At 37.4% G+C, this 15,299-nt stretch overlaps 2 protein-coding genes across 8 annotated transcripts in view; one reads left to right on the top strand and one right to left on the bottom strand.

Moving 5' to 3' along the window:
• Window positions 1-15,299, top strand: part of AASDH (aminoadipate-semialdehyde dehydrogenase) — a 32,997-nt gene that overhangs the window by 6,683 nt on the left and 11,015 nt on the right. For 6 of the 7 annotated variants that reach the window (XM_046656415.1, XM_046656410.1, XM_046656411.1 and 3 more), the window contains 3 exons: window positions 894-1,213; window positions 8,354-8,546; window positions 14,940-15,181. In XM_046656415.1, coding sequence (XP_046512371.1) covers window positions 894-1,213; window positions 8,354-8,546; window positions 14,940-15,181 — 755 coding nt within the window. The remainder of the gene's footprint in view (window positions 1-893; window positions 1,214-8,353; window positions 8,547-14,939; window positions 15,182-15,299) is intronic. The other variant, XM_046656416.1, reaches the window with a different exon arrangement.
• CRACD (capping protein inhibiting regulator of actin dynamics) overlaps window positions 12,781-15,299 on the bottom strand; it is a 274,637-nt gene continuing 272,118 nt past the window's right edge. Inside the window, exon 11 of the mRNA XM_046656407.1 lies at window positions 12,781-13,209. Coding sequence (XP_046512363.1) covers window positions 13,205-13,209 — 5 coding nt within the window. The 3' untranslated portion in view covers window positions 12,781-13,204. The remainder of the gene's footprint in view (window positions 13,210-15,299) is intronic.

The following is a 15,299-nucleotide window of genomic DNA, read 5'->3' on the forward strand; positions in this document are numbered from 1 at the left end:
TCACTTTCAGCATGTACAAACTGAATTCAGCATCTTTTCATCCAAACTTACTTCTGTATTAATCTAACTCCATCCACGAAATACCTGAGCCAAAAATTCAACAATCTTCTTAGACTTACTCCATATCCAGAAAGTTATCAAGCCTATTGATTTTTTGTTCATAGATGCTTTCTGTCCACTCCTGTTGCAATAGACTAGTTCAGGCCCACATAGCGTTATCTGATTCGTTGTAAAAGTTTCATTAAATGGCTCTCATTTATCAGAGGCTTACTTATCAGTCTTTCCTTGAGGAGTAAAGTCTAGTCTATGCTGTTGCCACCTTCAGTTGGGTCCTATCACTTACAGGTTTAGGTCTAAACTTCTTAGTGTTGAGTATACAAAATTGTTAAGGATTAGCATCTCATCTCCTATCAACAGCTCAGCTCACCTTCTCCCTCTCCCCCAATTCTGCAAATTACTGAAATGCTTAATGTTCTCTACAACACCAGCTTTGTCAGGTCGGATACTCTTTATTGGCTGTTTGCCTAAAGTACCCCTATTCTTTATTTGGAGAATTGGTACTTATAACACAAATATTACGTATGAAGAATCAGTCTCTGCCCTTCCAGGCAGAGTTCAGCCTCCTCTGTTTCCATTAACATTTCAAACATATTTCATCATTGCATTTACCATGTTGCACTGCAGTTGTGTTTTTGTGTCTGTTTTTAAGGTGAGTTTGAAAATAAGCTTTATTCTTGGCGGGGTTTCTTATCTTTTTATCCCTGGATATATAGCAAGTACTCAAGAAAAAGCCATGTTGAATGAGTAAATGAATATTTCATATTATTTGTATGTAAAAAAAGAATACCTTTTAACATATTCATATTGTAAACTTTGTTCCCCATCTAACATAGAAATTCAAATCTTCCTATGAAACGTTATTGAACTATGATACGTTTACAGTAGAACATAATGACATAGTACTCTTCAGACTTCACTGGAAAAATGTTGAGGTGAGCTTGATGCTAAATGAAAGAAAAGAGAAATATGAAAAAGAAAAAATGACAAACAGCACAAGTTCTGAGAACAGCAATGAAGAAAAGTCAGAAGAGCACATGGATGCGAAGCTAAAGCATTGCTTAGCTTATGTTCTCCATACATCAGGCACTACGGGGAAACCTAAGATTGTCAGAGTGCCTCATGCATGTATAGTGCCAAACATTCAGCATTTTCGGTAAGTTCTGTCCTAAGAATCCTTCTTCAGAACTTGTATTTTGAAAGGAAAAAATAATTTTAAAATATTTGTTCTTTATAACTCTTGTTCCTAAATTGATAGTCCTAAGTAATTGGGTCTCTTTTGTTTCAGCTATATCTGAACTTTAGTTCTCTGCAGACTAGAGCTTTACCTGTTTGAGTCAGAACTGGAGCCAAACAACAAACAAATGATATAGTTGGAAGCTTTGCTTCTTAATTATTAATAAGAAGGGAGGAAGCACATTCCTGGCAGAGGTATAGCAGAATTATGGAAGAAAGAAGGAGTTTGGCTTTCTAGAGTCCATTAGGACAGAGCTGAGGAAAGAGAGAGCAGGAGCCATGTGACCTGAGGGGACAGGAGCCTAGTATACCCTGTTGAAGAAGTTTGAACTTAATTCAATAGATGATGAAGAATGATTAAAAAAAGATTTGCATTTCATTAAGTTCACTCCTGTAGCATTGTTGAGTTTGAGTTTGGTTTTGCTGTTATGGTTGGGAGTTGAGAAATCTCTATGAAGTTGAGATTCTCACCTTGTAAAGAAGGAAGGAAATAGAGGAGGAAGGGAACCAGAGGGGAATAGTCTTAGGAAATCAGAGGAAACAAATAGAAACAGAAACCCCAAGAGACAAATACATAATCTTATGTCATCGTAAGTTTTATGTAATTTAAAATTTTCTAGTAACCACATTTAAAAAAAGAAGTAAATGAAATTAATTTTAACATTATATCTTACTTAATTCAGTATATATAAAATCTTTCAATATGTAATCAATATAAAAATTATTAATGGGGCTGGCCTGGTGGTACAGTAGTTAAGTTTGCACATTCTACTCTGGTGGCCCGGGGTTCGCCAGTTTGGATCCCGGGTGCAGACCTACGGACCGCTTATCAAGCCATGCTGTGGCAGGCATCCCACATATAAAGTAGAGGAAGATGGGCACAGATGTGAGCTCAGGGCCAGTCTTCCTCAGCAAAAAAGAGGAGGATTGGTGGCAGATGTTAGCTCAGGGCTAATCTTCCTCAAAAAAAAAAAATTATTAGGTATTTTACCTTCTTTTTTTATGCTAATCATCTTCAAAATCTAGCACTTACACCATTTTGTACTTACACATATCAATGTGAATCAGCTACATTTTTAGTGCTCAATAGGCACATTCTACCGTATTGGACAGCACAGGTCTAGAAGAAGAGAATGGTTACATGCTGCAGAGAGAGGTGTCTGTTGTAATTGACAGTCTGGTCTTAAGTGACTTTACTTCTAAGTGCCCAGGGTTGAGGACAGATTACAGGCTGGAGATAAGGGAATGAGAGATAAGGAAAGGGAGATAACAAAAGTAAACTATTTTCTATAAACCAGTTTTAATAGAAAAGGAAGAATTCTGGGAGGGGATAAGTTTTTTATCTTTGTTTAAGATGGAAGAGGTTTATAAGTTGAGGGTAGAGAGTTGATAAAGAGGGTTGCTTTAAGAAATCAAGTAGTAGAAGTACAGTCATGCGCCCCATAATGATGTTTTGATCAAGGATGGACCACATATACAATGATGGCCCTTAAGATTAGTACCATATAGCCTAGGTGTGTAGTAGGCTACACCATCTAGGTTTGTGTAAGTGCACTCGATGATGTTAGCATAACAGTGCACTTCTCAGAATGTATCCCTGTCATTAAGTGATATATGCCTCTAGTGTATAGGAGTAAGATACTTTGAGATGGGAGGGGATGATATATAAAATACTGGGTAGAATACCTCTTCTTCAGAGAACCTTAAGAAGATAAGAGGGATAATAAATTACATAAATTATTTTATTTTATTTTATTTATGTAATTATTTTATTACATAAATTATTTATGTAATAAGGAATGCTAGAGGAAGCTGATGGATTGTAATTTTAGTGTGAAATAGAAAGCAAAGTCCTATGCTAAGAGTATGGGAGGTGAGAGGGAATGGAGATATAGGGAACCTGAAGAATGGAGCAGATTTAGAATCTGGGGGAGATGAGAGAGACAGCTGACTAAGAGGCACTGAGCCTAGCAGAGGCAGGAATTATCTGGAAGGGGAGAGCAAATATGTGTTTAGTGAGGGATGAGGGGTTGATTAATGAATAAAGCATAGAGATTTCTTGATAGCTGTTTTGTGCTTGAACTTTATGAAATCTGTTTGCCTTTTAAAAATCCCTTTGTGGTGTATTTTAGGTTCCTAAGTAAGTAAGGTGCTAAATAATTGGATTCCGAAGAGATGAAATGTTAAGATATCTAATTTAGAAATTAAAACAGTAATGTTATGGGGCTGGCTCGGTGGCGCAGCGGTTAAGTTTGCACGTTCCACTTCTCAGCGGCCTGGGATTTGGTGGTTTGGATCTCGGGTGTGGACATGGCACCGCTTGGCAAAAGCCATGCCGTGGTAGGCATCCCACATATAAAGTAGAGGAAGATGGGCACGGATGTTAGCTCAGGGCCAGTCTTCCTCAGCAAAAAGAGGAGGATTGGCAGTAGTTAGCTCAGGGCTAGTCTTCCTCAAAAAAACAGACAAAGCTGGGTTATTGCTTACGTTGGTAAGAGACAATGCAACCTGCTTCAAGAATGTGATAGTCTCAGAGAAGGAAGGGCAAGATTTGATTTATTGAGATTTTAAAGTCTAGTTTAAGGCAGATTTTTCAATACAAGGGCTTAATTTTAAGGATTGGGTAAGGTTTGTGATACAATAATTAAGGATTGGTGGATATAGCAAGGTGACTTTTGAGGAGAGGGGTTCAGAGAGTCTTGGGATGTAAATTGTTGATGCTTTTATTAAAGAGTTGATTTGGTTTTCAGTAATGAACAATAAAGTTGTGCGATTTTTATTTTCTTGGTCTAGAGTCTTCTAGAATAATAAAATTAGGCTAATGAAGACAATGGGATAGTAAAGTCCTGTTAATATAGGCAGTGAATTGTGGGGGTAAACCTTTTTGTTTTGTTTTGTTTTATCAACTGTGACAGTACTACAGTCGGAGAGCGGATTATGGCAGTTTGATTTCCTTTTTTCTGTTTGTCTTTTGCTTTATTGTTGCAGTAACACATGAAAAGTATGTGTTGTTTGTGCCCAAAGCTGCTCATTTTACAAAGGCATACATTGTATCTCTCTTTTGTAGTGATAATGTGGAAATGACCTTCCCTTGAAATATTTACTAATCTTTCTAGATAATGCCAAAAAAGAAGAAAGTTAAGGTGAATAGTTGCTCTTTGATAGCTATGCATCAAATATACAGAGTCTTTAGTTGTACGAGCATTTGTGAGGCTTTTAGTTTTTAAAGGAATGGTTTTGTTTTCTGTGGATAATTGCCTAGTTTGATTGCTGAGTCAGAAATGAAGTGGAAATTTAAAACTCCTTTTGTTTCAGTCAAACAAGAAAAGTAGCTCAGTGAGGAAAAAAAGTAAAACTTTTCTTTCTATTATTTTGGTGTGGCGTTTTTTTTCTCCTCCCACCCCCCTTTTACTTCTGGAGTTGGATGAGTTAATATAGTACTTTGAAGAAATACCCACCAAAACATATCCTTTTATATATTGGGTTAGGTTATTATCATGTTAAATACATTTTTGTAATCCTATCTTGAAGAGCCTACAGTTATTTTTCTTATTCTCTTCTCAATTGATCTTTTTAAAATTAAATTGTTAGACAGACATCTTTTCTAATATCACATACCTTAAATAGTCTTCTGGTGAAATTAAAACAGGCAGGTTCAATTTTAAAGTCTTTTAAAAAGTATATTTAGGAATTAGTTGGTGTTTCTGACTTTGACATGTTTCTTAACCTCCCTGAATTCCCTTTTTCTCCATTTTTAAATGGCAGTGATAACCATACCTGCTTCATAGGGTGGTTGGGAAAATGAGAAACAATATATTACATACACAACCCTAAGCCTCACAGGTAGTAAGCTGAACAAACCTTTGTTCCATTCTATCTTTTTCCTTCTTTAAAATCTCTTTTCTCTTTTCTCAACTTTTCCTATATTGAACAGTTCTTAAGCTGCTTTCTTGAAATTAGCTGCCAGATTCTCCATGAATGCTTAACACTGTCCATTTTTGTTCACAGAATTGAGAAATCACTAAAAATGATTCTCAGAGTTTAAGCTTTATAGGGAGCCTGTTGTTAAATTTGCTCTCCCCTGGATGCTAACTAGGAAACCAGACAATATTTGTGAGGAATAATTCCATTAAAAATTGAAGTTTGAGGGGCTGACGTGGTGACGTACTGGTTAAGTTTGCACACTCCACTTCAGTGGCCCAGGGTTCACAGGTTTGGATCCTGGGCATGGACCTACACACCACTCATCAAGTCATGCTGTGGCAGCGTTCCACATATAAAGTAGAGGAAGATTGGCACAGATGTTAGCTCAGGGCCAGTCTTCCTCAGCAAAAAGAGGAGGATGGGCAGCAGATGTTAGCTCAGGGACAATCTTCCTCAAACAAAAAGGGGAAGATTGGCAACAGATGTTAGCTCAGGGCCAATCTTCCTCACAAAAAAAAAAAAAAAGAAAAGAAAAAATTGAAGTTTGAGGGTAGCCTATATCATACAATGAATTTTTATCTTACCTTACAAATATAATGCATACTATAATTAGATTTTTTAAATCTTTATACTGTTGAGAGGAAAAACTTTTCTTCTACCCTCTTAGGGTCAATGTCTGGGGACCTATGAATTAGAAGAAAAAAGGTTTATTTGTATACATATGGGAGCTAACAAGAAGTAGCTAGCTGATTGTAGGGGAGGCTAACTTTTACTTTTTACCCTCTTAGGGTTCCTTTTGGCTGGGCCTGAGAATTAGATCGACATAAGACAGATCAACAGGAGAAAAGCATACAAATTTACGTAATACAAGTTTTACGTGACACAGGATCCTTCATAAGGAACAAAGACCCAAAGAATGGCAAAACCTGCTTGCTTTTATATTATGTTGAACAGAGAGAGGCAACTATGGAAAAGTGATTAAACTATGTAGGGAGGCTAAAGGAAGATAAGAATTATTTTAACAAGGTCTGTTTGTATCGAATTCTCTCGGTCTCAATTTCTCATGCTTAATGATAAGAATGTTACTTTCCTGCTGGTATAGGGAGGAGGACATCTTTCATATGGGAATTTTATCTCCTGCTTTTATGAATAAAACAGGAAGGTCAGAGTGTTTTTCTTGTATATGCTGTTTTTCAAGTGCCTTTAACTCAAAATAGTCAATATGCTAGAGCAGCATATTTTGGGGTGGTATGTTCTGAACTCCTTCATGGTTAAATGGTTGAAGTTAAAGGCTTATATACCTAACTTAGTGGGGGAAAGAGAGGGGAAGAAAAGGCTTCTGTTGGAAGAACAAGTAGGTTTCTTTAGGAAAGACAAAGGGAGATAAGAAACTTTGTTAGTCTTCTGTTCTGCAGGGCCGTAAAACTCCCCTGCAGAGGGGTTTTCTGGGAGGTTTACTTTTGATCTCCTTCCTGGGCGTAAAAGCCAACCTGAAAAGGGAATTTATGGCAGCCTCATTTCCCAGAAGTTTCTGCTATTAGTCAGATAAGGGAACTCCAAGAAGACTTCTTTCTTTGTTGAATCGACAATGTTTTCAATTTAGAATCTTCATACCAACTCTGGGGTTCTGAGTGGGTCTCCACAATACCATATTTGGAGATATTTTGAAGTTAAGGTAATCCCTGCTTTTAGATAGAATGGGTTTTGTGTGTTCAAATTGAAGCAGTGCTGTAGGCTCAACAGTGACTATTATGGATATCCATTATATCCGTAATATCCTATCCACGTATATTCTGTTCTGTTCTTTGTTCAGCTACTGAGGGGAAAATGCCAAAAAGTGGGAAAAGGGAGTCAGAAGTCTCTGCTAAGCATCCTTGAATAAGTAGGGATAGAATAAATCAAGATTCTACTAGAAATGCAGGACCAGGAGGATATATCAGGGATTTATTACAAGAAATTGGCTTACAGCTGTGGGAGCTGGCTAAGCAAGACTAAAGTCTGTAGGGTAGACAGAAAGGGATGATCATGAGCAGGCTGGAATCCCATGACATGTGCTTGTCCACAGGCAAGCCAGGAAAGATTAGGGGGAAGGGAGAGTAATTGCAGACTCAGCTGCTGTTCGGAGTCTCGTCTTCAGAGAAGGCCTAAACAGGGCTGGCCCCATGGCCAAATGGTTCAAGTTTCACATGCTCTGTTTCAGTGGCCCCAGTTTGTGGGTTCAGATCCCGGGTATGGACCTACTCTGCTTATCAGCCACGCTGTGGAGGCATCCCACATACAAAGGAGAGGAAGATTAGCACAGATGTTAGCTCAGGGCTGATCTTCCTCACAGAAAAAGAGAGAAGGCCTAAAAACTCTTTGAAAGGCCTTCCAACTGAGTAAATCCAGCCAACCCAGGACGATCTCCCTTTTGATTAATTTAAAGTCAGCTGATTAGGGACTTTAATCATATCTACAAAATCCCTTCACAGCATCACCTAGATTAGTGTTTGACTGAATAACTGGGAGAAGGTATGTGTGTAACCACATGGCAGCTGACTCCCTTCTGTCCTCCAGCTCTGAAGAGAGAATATCCTTTGTCTTCTACCCTATTAGGAAACATACTAGAAAGGGAATTCTAGAATTCAATTCAGCCAAGTTGACACATCAGAAAGCCATCACAGATGATAAAATATGTCATGGTAAAAAGTAGATATTGCTTTAAATGTCTTTTTTTTTTTTTTTGAGGAAGATTAACCCTGAGCTAACATCTGCCACCAATCCTCCTCTTTTTGCTGAGGAAGACTGGCTCTGAGCTAACATCCGTGCCCATCTTCCTCTACTTTATATGTGGGATGCCCACCACAGCATGGCTTAACTCCACACCCAGGATCCAAACCAGCGATCCCCAGGCCTCTGAAGCAGACCATGCGAACTTAACCGCTGTGCCACTGGGCTGACCTCTTTAAATGTCTTTTAATCTTTATATTTATAATTCTTACATTTTAATCTAGAATTAACAGTACTATTTTGGTTAATCTAAGAAAAACAAAAATTTGGCCAACATCCAGAAACTTATTGGTCGTAAATACTTTTTTAGGATATGTGTTTACCAAATGGTAGATGTTTCTCATAACTACATTCTGTTTTTCCTTAGGGTACTTTTTGAGATCACACAAGATGATGTTTTGTTTCTGGCTTCACCTCTGACCTTTGATCCTTCTGTTGTGGAAATATTTGTTGCTTTGTCAAGTGGTGCCTCTCTGCTTATTGTACCAACTTCTGTCAAGGTGATCCCATCAAAATTAGCTGCTGTTCTCTTTTCCCATCACAGAGTGACTGTTTTGCAGGTACACTTTAGGTGTAAATGAAATGTTTTGTCTTTCATTATTCAATATTTTAAGTGTTTTAGAGAATATTTTATATTTCTGTAGTTCTTTACATTAGGTTAATGATAATCTAGTTAGATTATCAAGGGCTGTCTCCTAATAATGTCACTGTTTTGTTTGAGAATGGAAAAAATCAGTTGATTCTGTCTAGAAAATTCTTTTACTGCATGTTTTGTACATAGTCTAATAACTAGAGGAACTTGACTTTCAAATCTGTTGGGATATGCTGCCTCTCCTGTCTTTAAGTTTATGATGTTTCTCACTAAAAGCTAGTTTAAGTAAGTTAAATTATAGTTGAGTTAGAAATTTAGGTTTTCTGATTTTTACATCAGTATATTTTACATTAACCTACAGAAAAAAATATTTTTTAAGTTTGCCGTTCTTTTTTTTTAAGATTTTATTATTCCTTTTTCTCCCAAAGCCCCCTGGTACATAGTTATGTATTTTTAGTCATGGGTCCTTCTAGTGATGGCATGTGGGATGCCGCCTAATCATGGCTTGATGAGCGGTGCCATGTCCACACCCAGGATTTGAACCAGCGAAACCCTGGACCGCCAAAGCAGAGCACACAAACTTAACCACTCGGCCACGGGGCCAGCCCCAAGTTTGGCATTTTTAAAGATTTAAAAAATATATGTCTGAAAGTGTGTGACTGGTGCAACAAGCCTTAAGATAGTACATTGCAAGCAATTAAAGATTTTAGAGAGAATTAGAATTAGCAAAATTACATGAATATCATGATAAACTAAAAGTATCCGGTTTATATCTAATGTAATGAGATTTGAGAGGATGTTAAATTTCTGCCCAAAAGGCAAAATTTGATATTGACTTTGTTTTTAGGCAATGTGTTTTTCATCCTAATAAACCCATATTATATATATATGAAATGAGTGTAGCAGTGTGGCTTACTATGTATCAATGGATATAAATTCTCATCTATTGGTGAGTGAGTCTGTGAATCTGGGCAAGATTTTAATATAGCTTTTATATTCCTACAAAATTTACGGAGCATGTATTTCAGGGGACATTTGCAAAGTACCTTAGATTTGAGTAATAGTTTCTAAAGGAAAAGAGACTTTCCTTCTGTGTAAAGTCAATGAATTACACCTCTTTAAATCTGATGCCTAACGTTTAGCACAGTCTCAGAGAAATATACTTTAGCAGTAGTTTTTACCCTTTTTGGAGTCATAGATTCTTTTGAGAAACTGATACACATTTCCTAGAACACAGCAAATCCCTTTGTGGAGTCATAGATTCTTCTGAGAAACTGATACACATTTCCCAGAACACAGCAAATTTTACATATAGTTTCATAGTGATTTTATTTAACTCACACTATTTATTTTGATCACATCTGACTTGGTTTGAGTGAGGAAGAGAAGTAAGAAGCTGACAGGCTATCCTTTCCTTTGTATAAGATACACGTCTTGTCCTTTAGTGAATATTAACTTTGTTGTCAGTATTCATCTTTAGCTTCCAAAATCAAATATCTTATCAAGTGATATGTAGGTTGTCAAGGATTTTTGCCTTGATGTATTTTTTCATATATATTCATAAAAGCTCCCTGTACAGGGCTGGCCCAGTGGCACAGCAGTGAAGTGCGCACATTCTGCCTCAGTGGCCCGGGGTTCTCTGGTTCAGATCCCGGGTGCGGACATGGCACCGTGTGGCAAGCCATGCTGTGGTAGGCGTCCCACATAAAAAGTAGAGGAAGATGGGCACGGATGTTAGCTCAGGGCCAGTCTTCCTCAGCAAAAAGAGAAGGATTGGCAGCAGATGTTAGCTCAGGGCTAATCTTCCTAAAAAAAAAAAAAAGCTCCCTGTACAGATTTTGTTTATAAATAATAACCTTACCCCAAACCTAATTGGATGTTAAGCAAGGGTCTTAAAAACTCTCAAAGAGAATACATACTGCTAAAGTTTTGAAAATTGGAAGATATAGAACATCTTGAGTTATTGTTGGGGAGAAAGGCCCCAAGTGAAATGGGCAAAGTTTTTGAGGAAATTAAGGACCTATTTTATTTGTTTTAGGAGTAAGGAGTTTCTCCTCTTGGGAGGAAAGGCCCAATTTTTGTTTCTTACAAACCTAAAATATATTTGGGCATTTTTTGCATATTCTGGGTAACAAAGTTATATTATTTAAACTTGATGCCCTTTAAAAGTGACACTTTTTAATTAGAGCAAAATCTTAGATTGCTAGTTACCAGAATGTCAGCATAATAGTGTTTTTCATTTTTATATGAGTTTTTCCTTAGAAAACTTGGAAGAAACCTTAACATTCCCTATTACTTTTTCTATTATTTGCTAAGTCCTGTTTTTTTATGCCTAGGGTGATTTGGTAGCAAAAGATATTTACTTGTATTCTGCCAAGTTTAGTTTATGAGTATTGAAAAGTGTTACTATGCTTTATCTTGCTGAATATTCATAGTTGTTCATTCATTTGTAGAGTTCAAAGTTGAAATTATCCTTAACCCCAGAAATTAGGCTACAATGTTTCAGATTTGCTGTAGTGAAAATGGAGAGCAGGACCGCTCAGCCATCATTTTGACAAGAGATTTTCCTTATGATAAAACTCTTGGTGGAACAGTCAAGAACTTGATGTAGAATGCCTCGTAAATAGGGTGGCCATTATAATTTATTACCAAAAACTGGAATTTTGAGAGTGAATAGCGGCATTAAATTCCTAGACAGGAACCTGGAATAGTAAGTACATACTGGGATGTATGGTTATCCTACTACTTTTGACAAGCCATGACCTTAAATCATTTTTCTGAATTAAAATTCGAATTGTCCATTAGGGCTTCTTCTAGCTTTTATTGAAAGAAACCATTGAAATATCTTTATTCACACAGAACCTCTGACTGTGGCCAAGTCAGGAGATTGGCACATCCTCTCCCCAAAAAGCAGTTATAAAGCTGGACAAAATTGACAGAGCAACCGTTTCAATGCTTTGGAAATCAACAAAGGCATACAACTATCTGAAAAGTGTTTATGTTTTTAAAAATTACCAAATTTTGCATAAAAGCAATAGGAATCCGTGGCATTCTAGACTGAGGCTGCTCTCCCTCAGGGGCAATAATAGCTCCAAAAGCCTGAGGTTGCAGTGGTGGGGAGGGCAAGCAAATTCCTGGCTGACCCTGAGGCTTTGTGCATGCATGTGAGAGACACAAAAGGGCCCATGGAAAATAAAAGCTGGATCAGGCTTGGAAATGGCCTGAACTTTGAATGAGCTCCCCTGTCCACACACAGATCCATCTGTGTGAACAATCTGTCCAGTCATTGGTTGACTTCTGAGCTATGCAGACACTAAGTGATAGGAAGCAAGACTTAAAAATGAAAACAAGAATATATATTTTAAAAAACAACTGAGCAGCGACATCAGTGGCCTCACATCACAGGGAAGACAGATTTCACAGAGTTAGCCCAGGTAAGTTACTAACTAAGAAATAAACAAGCAGGAGCCAGCCTGATGATGTAGTGGTTAAGTTCACACACTCCGCTTTGGTGGCCTAGGGTTTGCCGGTTCAGATGCCAGACATGGATGGATTTATATACTGCTCATCAAACCATGTTGTGGTGGTGTCCCACATACAAAATAGAGGAAGATTGGCACAGATGTTTGCTCAGTGACAATCTTCCTGAAGCAAAAGGAGGAAAACTGGCAAGAGATATTAGTTCAGGGCCAATCTTCCTCACCAGAAAAGAAAAGAAAAGAAATAAAAAACCAGCAACAGTGACATTTCATAATGACAAAATGGTCAGTACATCAAGAAGTACGTTGTTAGGGGCTGGCCAAGTGGTATAGTGGTTAGTTCACATGCTCTGCTTTGGCAGCCTGGAGTTTGTGGATTCAGATCCTGGGCACAGACCTGCACACTGCTCATCAAGCCATGCTATGGTGGCATCCCACATACAAAAAAGAGGAAGACTGGTACAGATGCTAGCTCAGGGCCAACCTTCCTCACCAAAAAAAAAAGGATATTGTTATATCAAGAAGATGATATCCACCTAAAAAAAGAGTTTCCAAATATACGAAGCAAAAATGGACAGAATTGAAAGAAGAAATAGACAACTCAATAGTTAGAAATTTTAATGTCCTAATTTTGATAATTAAATGAAAAACTAGGCAGAAATCAGCACATATAATATAGAAGACTTGAACAACATTATCAACCAAATTCCATATATAGAACACTCCATCCAACAAATGCAGAATACACATTCTTTTCAAGCACATTGAAAATTTCCTAGGATAGATCATATGCTAGGCCACAAAACAAATCTCAGTAAACTTAAAATATGACCGAGTGAGATTTATCCCAGGAATGCACATTTATTTGGTTTAACATCCAAAAATCCATTGATTTTATACACCACATCATAATGGACAAAAAGCACATAATTATGTCAACAGATATTGAAAAATTATTCAGCAAAATTCACCTCATAAAAAAGAGCTCTCAACAAACTAGGAATAGAAAGGAACTTCCCCAACATGATGACACCTACAAAAAGACTATAGCTAACATCATACCTGATGAAAAGCCATGCTTTCACTCTAAGATTGGGAACAGGGCAAGGATGTTTGCTTCTGTCACTTCTCTTCAACATTATTCTGGTTATTCTAGCCAGTGCAATAGGCAAAAAGAAAAAAACATGGAACAAAGAAATTAAGTACCCACATTGGACAGGAAGAAGTCAAACTCGATTTGCAGGTGACATGATCCTATATATAGAAAATCCCAAGGAGATGGGGGGGGAACTACTAGAGCTAATAAACAAGTTTAGCAAGGTTGCAGGACACAAGATCAATACACAGATCAACTGCATTTCTATATAATAGAGAGTAAAACCCAAAAATAAGAAAATAATTATATTTACAGTAGCATCAAAAATGGTAAAATAGGAATAAATTTAAAGACCAAGACGTGTACACTGAAAACTATAAAACATTGTTGATAGAAATTAAAGAGCTAAATAAATGAAGAGACATTTCATGTTTATGAATTAGAAGTCTCAGTATTGTCAAGATGGCACTTCTCCCCAAATTGATCTATAAGTTAAACACAGTCCCTATCAAAATCCTAGTAGACTTTTTTTTAAATGGTAGAAATTCACAAGCTGATCCTAAGTTTTATATGGAAATGCAAAAGCCAGTCCTGATCCATACAGTGGAATACCACTCAGCAATAAAAAGTCCTATGGTATGAGGGTTTGGGTCCCCCAAAATTCATATGTTAAAATCCTAATGCCCAGGGGCCGGCCCCATGGCCGAGCGGTTGGGTTCCCGCACTCTGCTTCAGCAGCCCAGGGTTTCCCTGGTTTGCATCCTAGGTGTGGACATGGCACTGCTTGTCAAGCCATGCTGAGGTGGCATCCCATATGCCACAACTAGAGGCACCCACAGCTAAAAATACACAACTATGTACTGGGGGGCTTTGGGGAGAAAAAAGGAAAAATAAAGTGTTTAAAAATCCTAATGCCCAATGTGGTGGTATTATGAGGTGAGGCGTTTGGGAATGCTTAGGTCATGAGGGTAGAGCCCTCTTGAATGGGCTTCATTGCCCTTCTAAAAGACCCCACAGTGCTCCTTTGTCCTTTCCACCAGGTGAGGATACAGCAAGAAGTGAGCATTCTGTAACTTGGAAAAAGGGTTGAAGGATATGTTCATTATTTGGATTGTGGTGATGAGTTCACTGATAATATATCAAAATTGATATTGTACGCTTTTTAATTTTTTTGTGTAAGGAAGATTGGCCCTGAGCTAACACCTGTGCCAATCTTTTTCTATTTTATATGGGATGCCACCACAGCAATGGCTTGGCAGGCAGTGCTAGGTCCATGCCTGGGATCCAAGCCTGCAAACCCCCAGCCGCCGAAGCAGAGCATGTGAACTTAACCACTGCACCACCAGGCCGGCCCTATTGTGTACTTTAAATATGTACAGTTTATTGTATGTCACTAATACTACCTCAATAAAGAAAAATTTTGATTCATATTATTTTGTTTAGGCAATTTTTTTTAATACTTCTACACAGTTTTTCTACATAGAGATAATGGGCGAGGAAATGTGAGTTGATTTTATAGATTTTGTCCTTTTTATCTTTAAACCTTTTTGTCTAAACTGTATAATGAAACAACTAATATTTTTGCATAAGCTTTTTGCTAAAGCAAAATTGATATCCTTATTAAGAAAATAATGCTGCCTCAGTAGTGTTCCAAATATGATTTGCCATTTAATAAACACAGCTTTAATTCCCATGTGGGCTCCCAATGTAAGCTTTGAACTTACATTACAGTTTTTACCTTTTTAAGTAAAGGAAAAGAAATCATTTATTTTTAATGTATCTACAGGCAACACCAACATTGCTTAGAAGATTTGGATCTCAGCTTATCAAGTCAACTGTTCTATCAACTAGTACTTCTCTTCGAGTATTAGCCCTTGGTGGTGAAGCATTTCCATCATTGACTGTTCTCAAAAGCTGGAGAGGAGTAGGCAATAAAACACAAATATTTAATATTTATGGTATCACAGAGGTATCAAGTTGGGCGACTTTTTACAGGATTCCAGAGAAGACTCTTAACTCTACTTTGAAGTAAGTGTTTCAATTACTAAATAGGGTAGAGAGAAATTGTATTTTTTCAGTATTTTAACACTAATAGTGTTTTTGATAGGCACTGGGGTAATAATTTTAGAAACACTATTTTATCTAG

The sequence above is a fragment of the Equus quagga genome, chromosome 3, assembly GCF_021613505.1.
Source record: "Equus quagga isolate Etosha38 chromosome 3, UCLA_HA_Equagga_1.0, whole genome shotgun sequence".
NCBI classification, from domain to species: domain Eukaryota; kingdom Metazoa; phylum Chordata; class Mammalia; order Perissodactyla; family Equidae; genus Equus; species Equus quagga.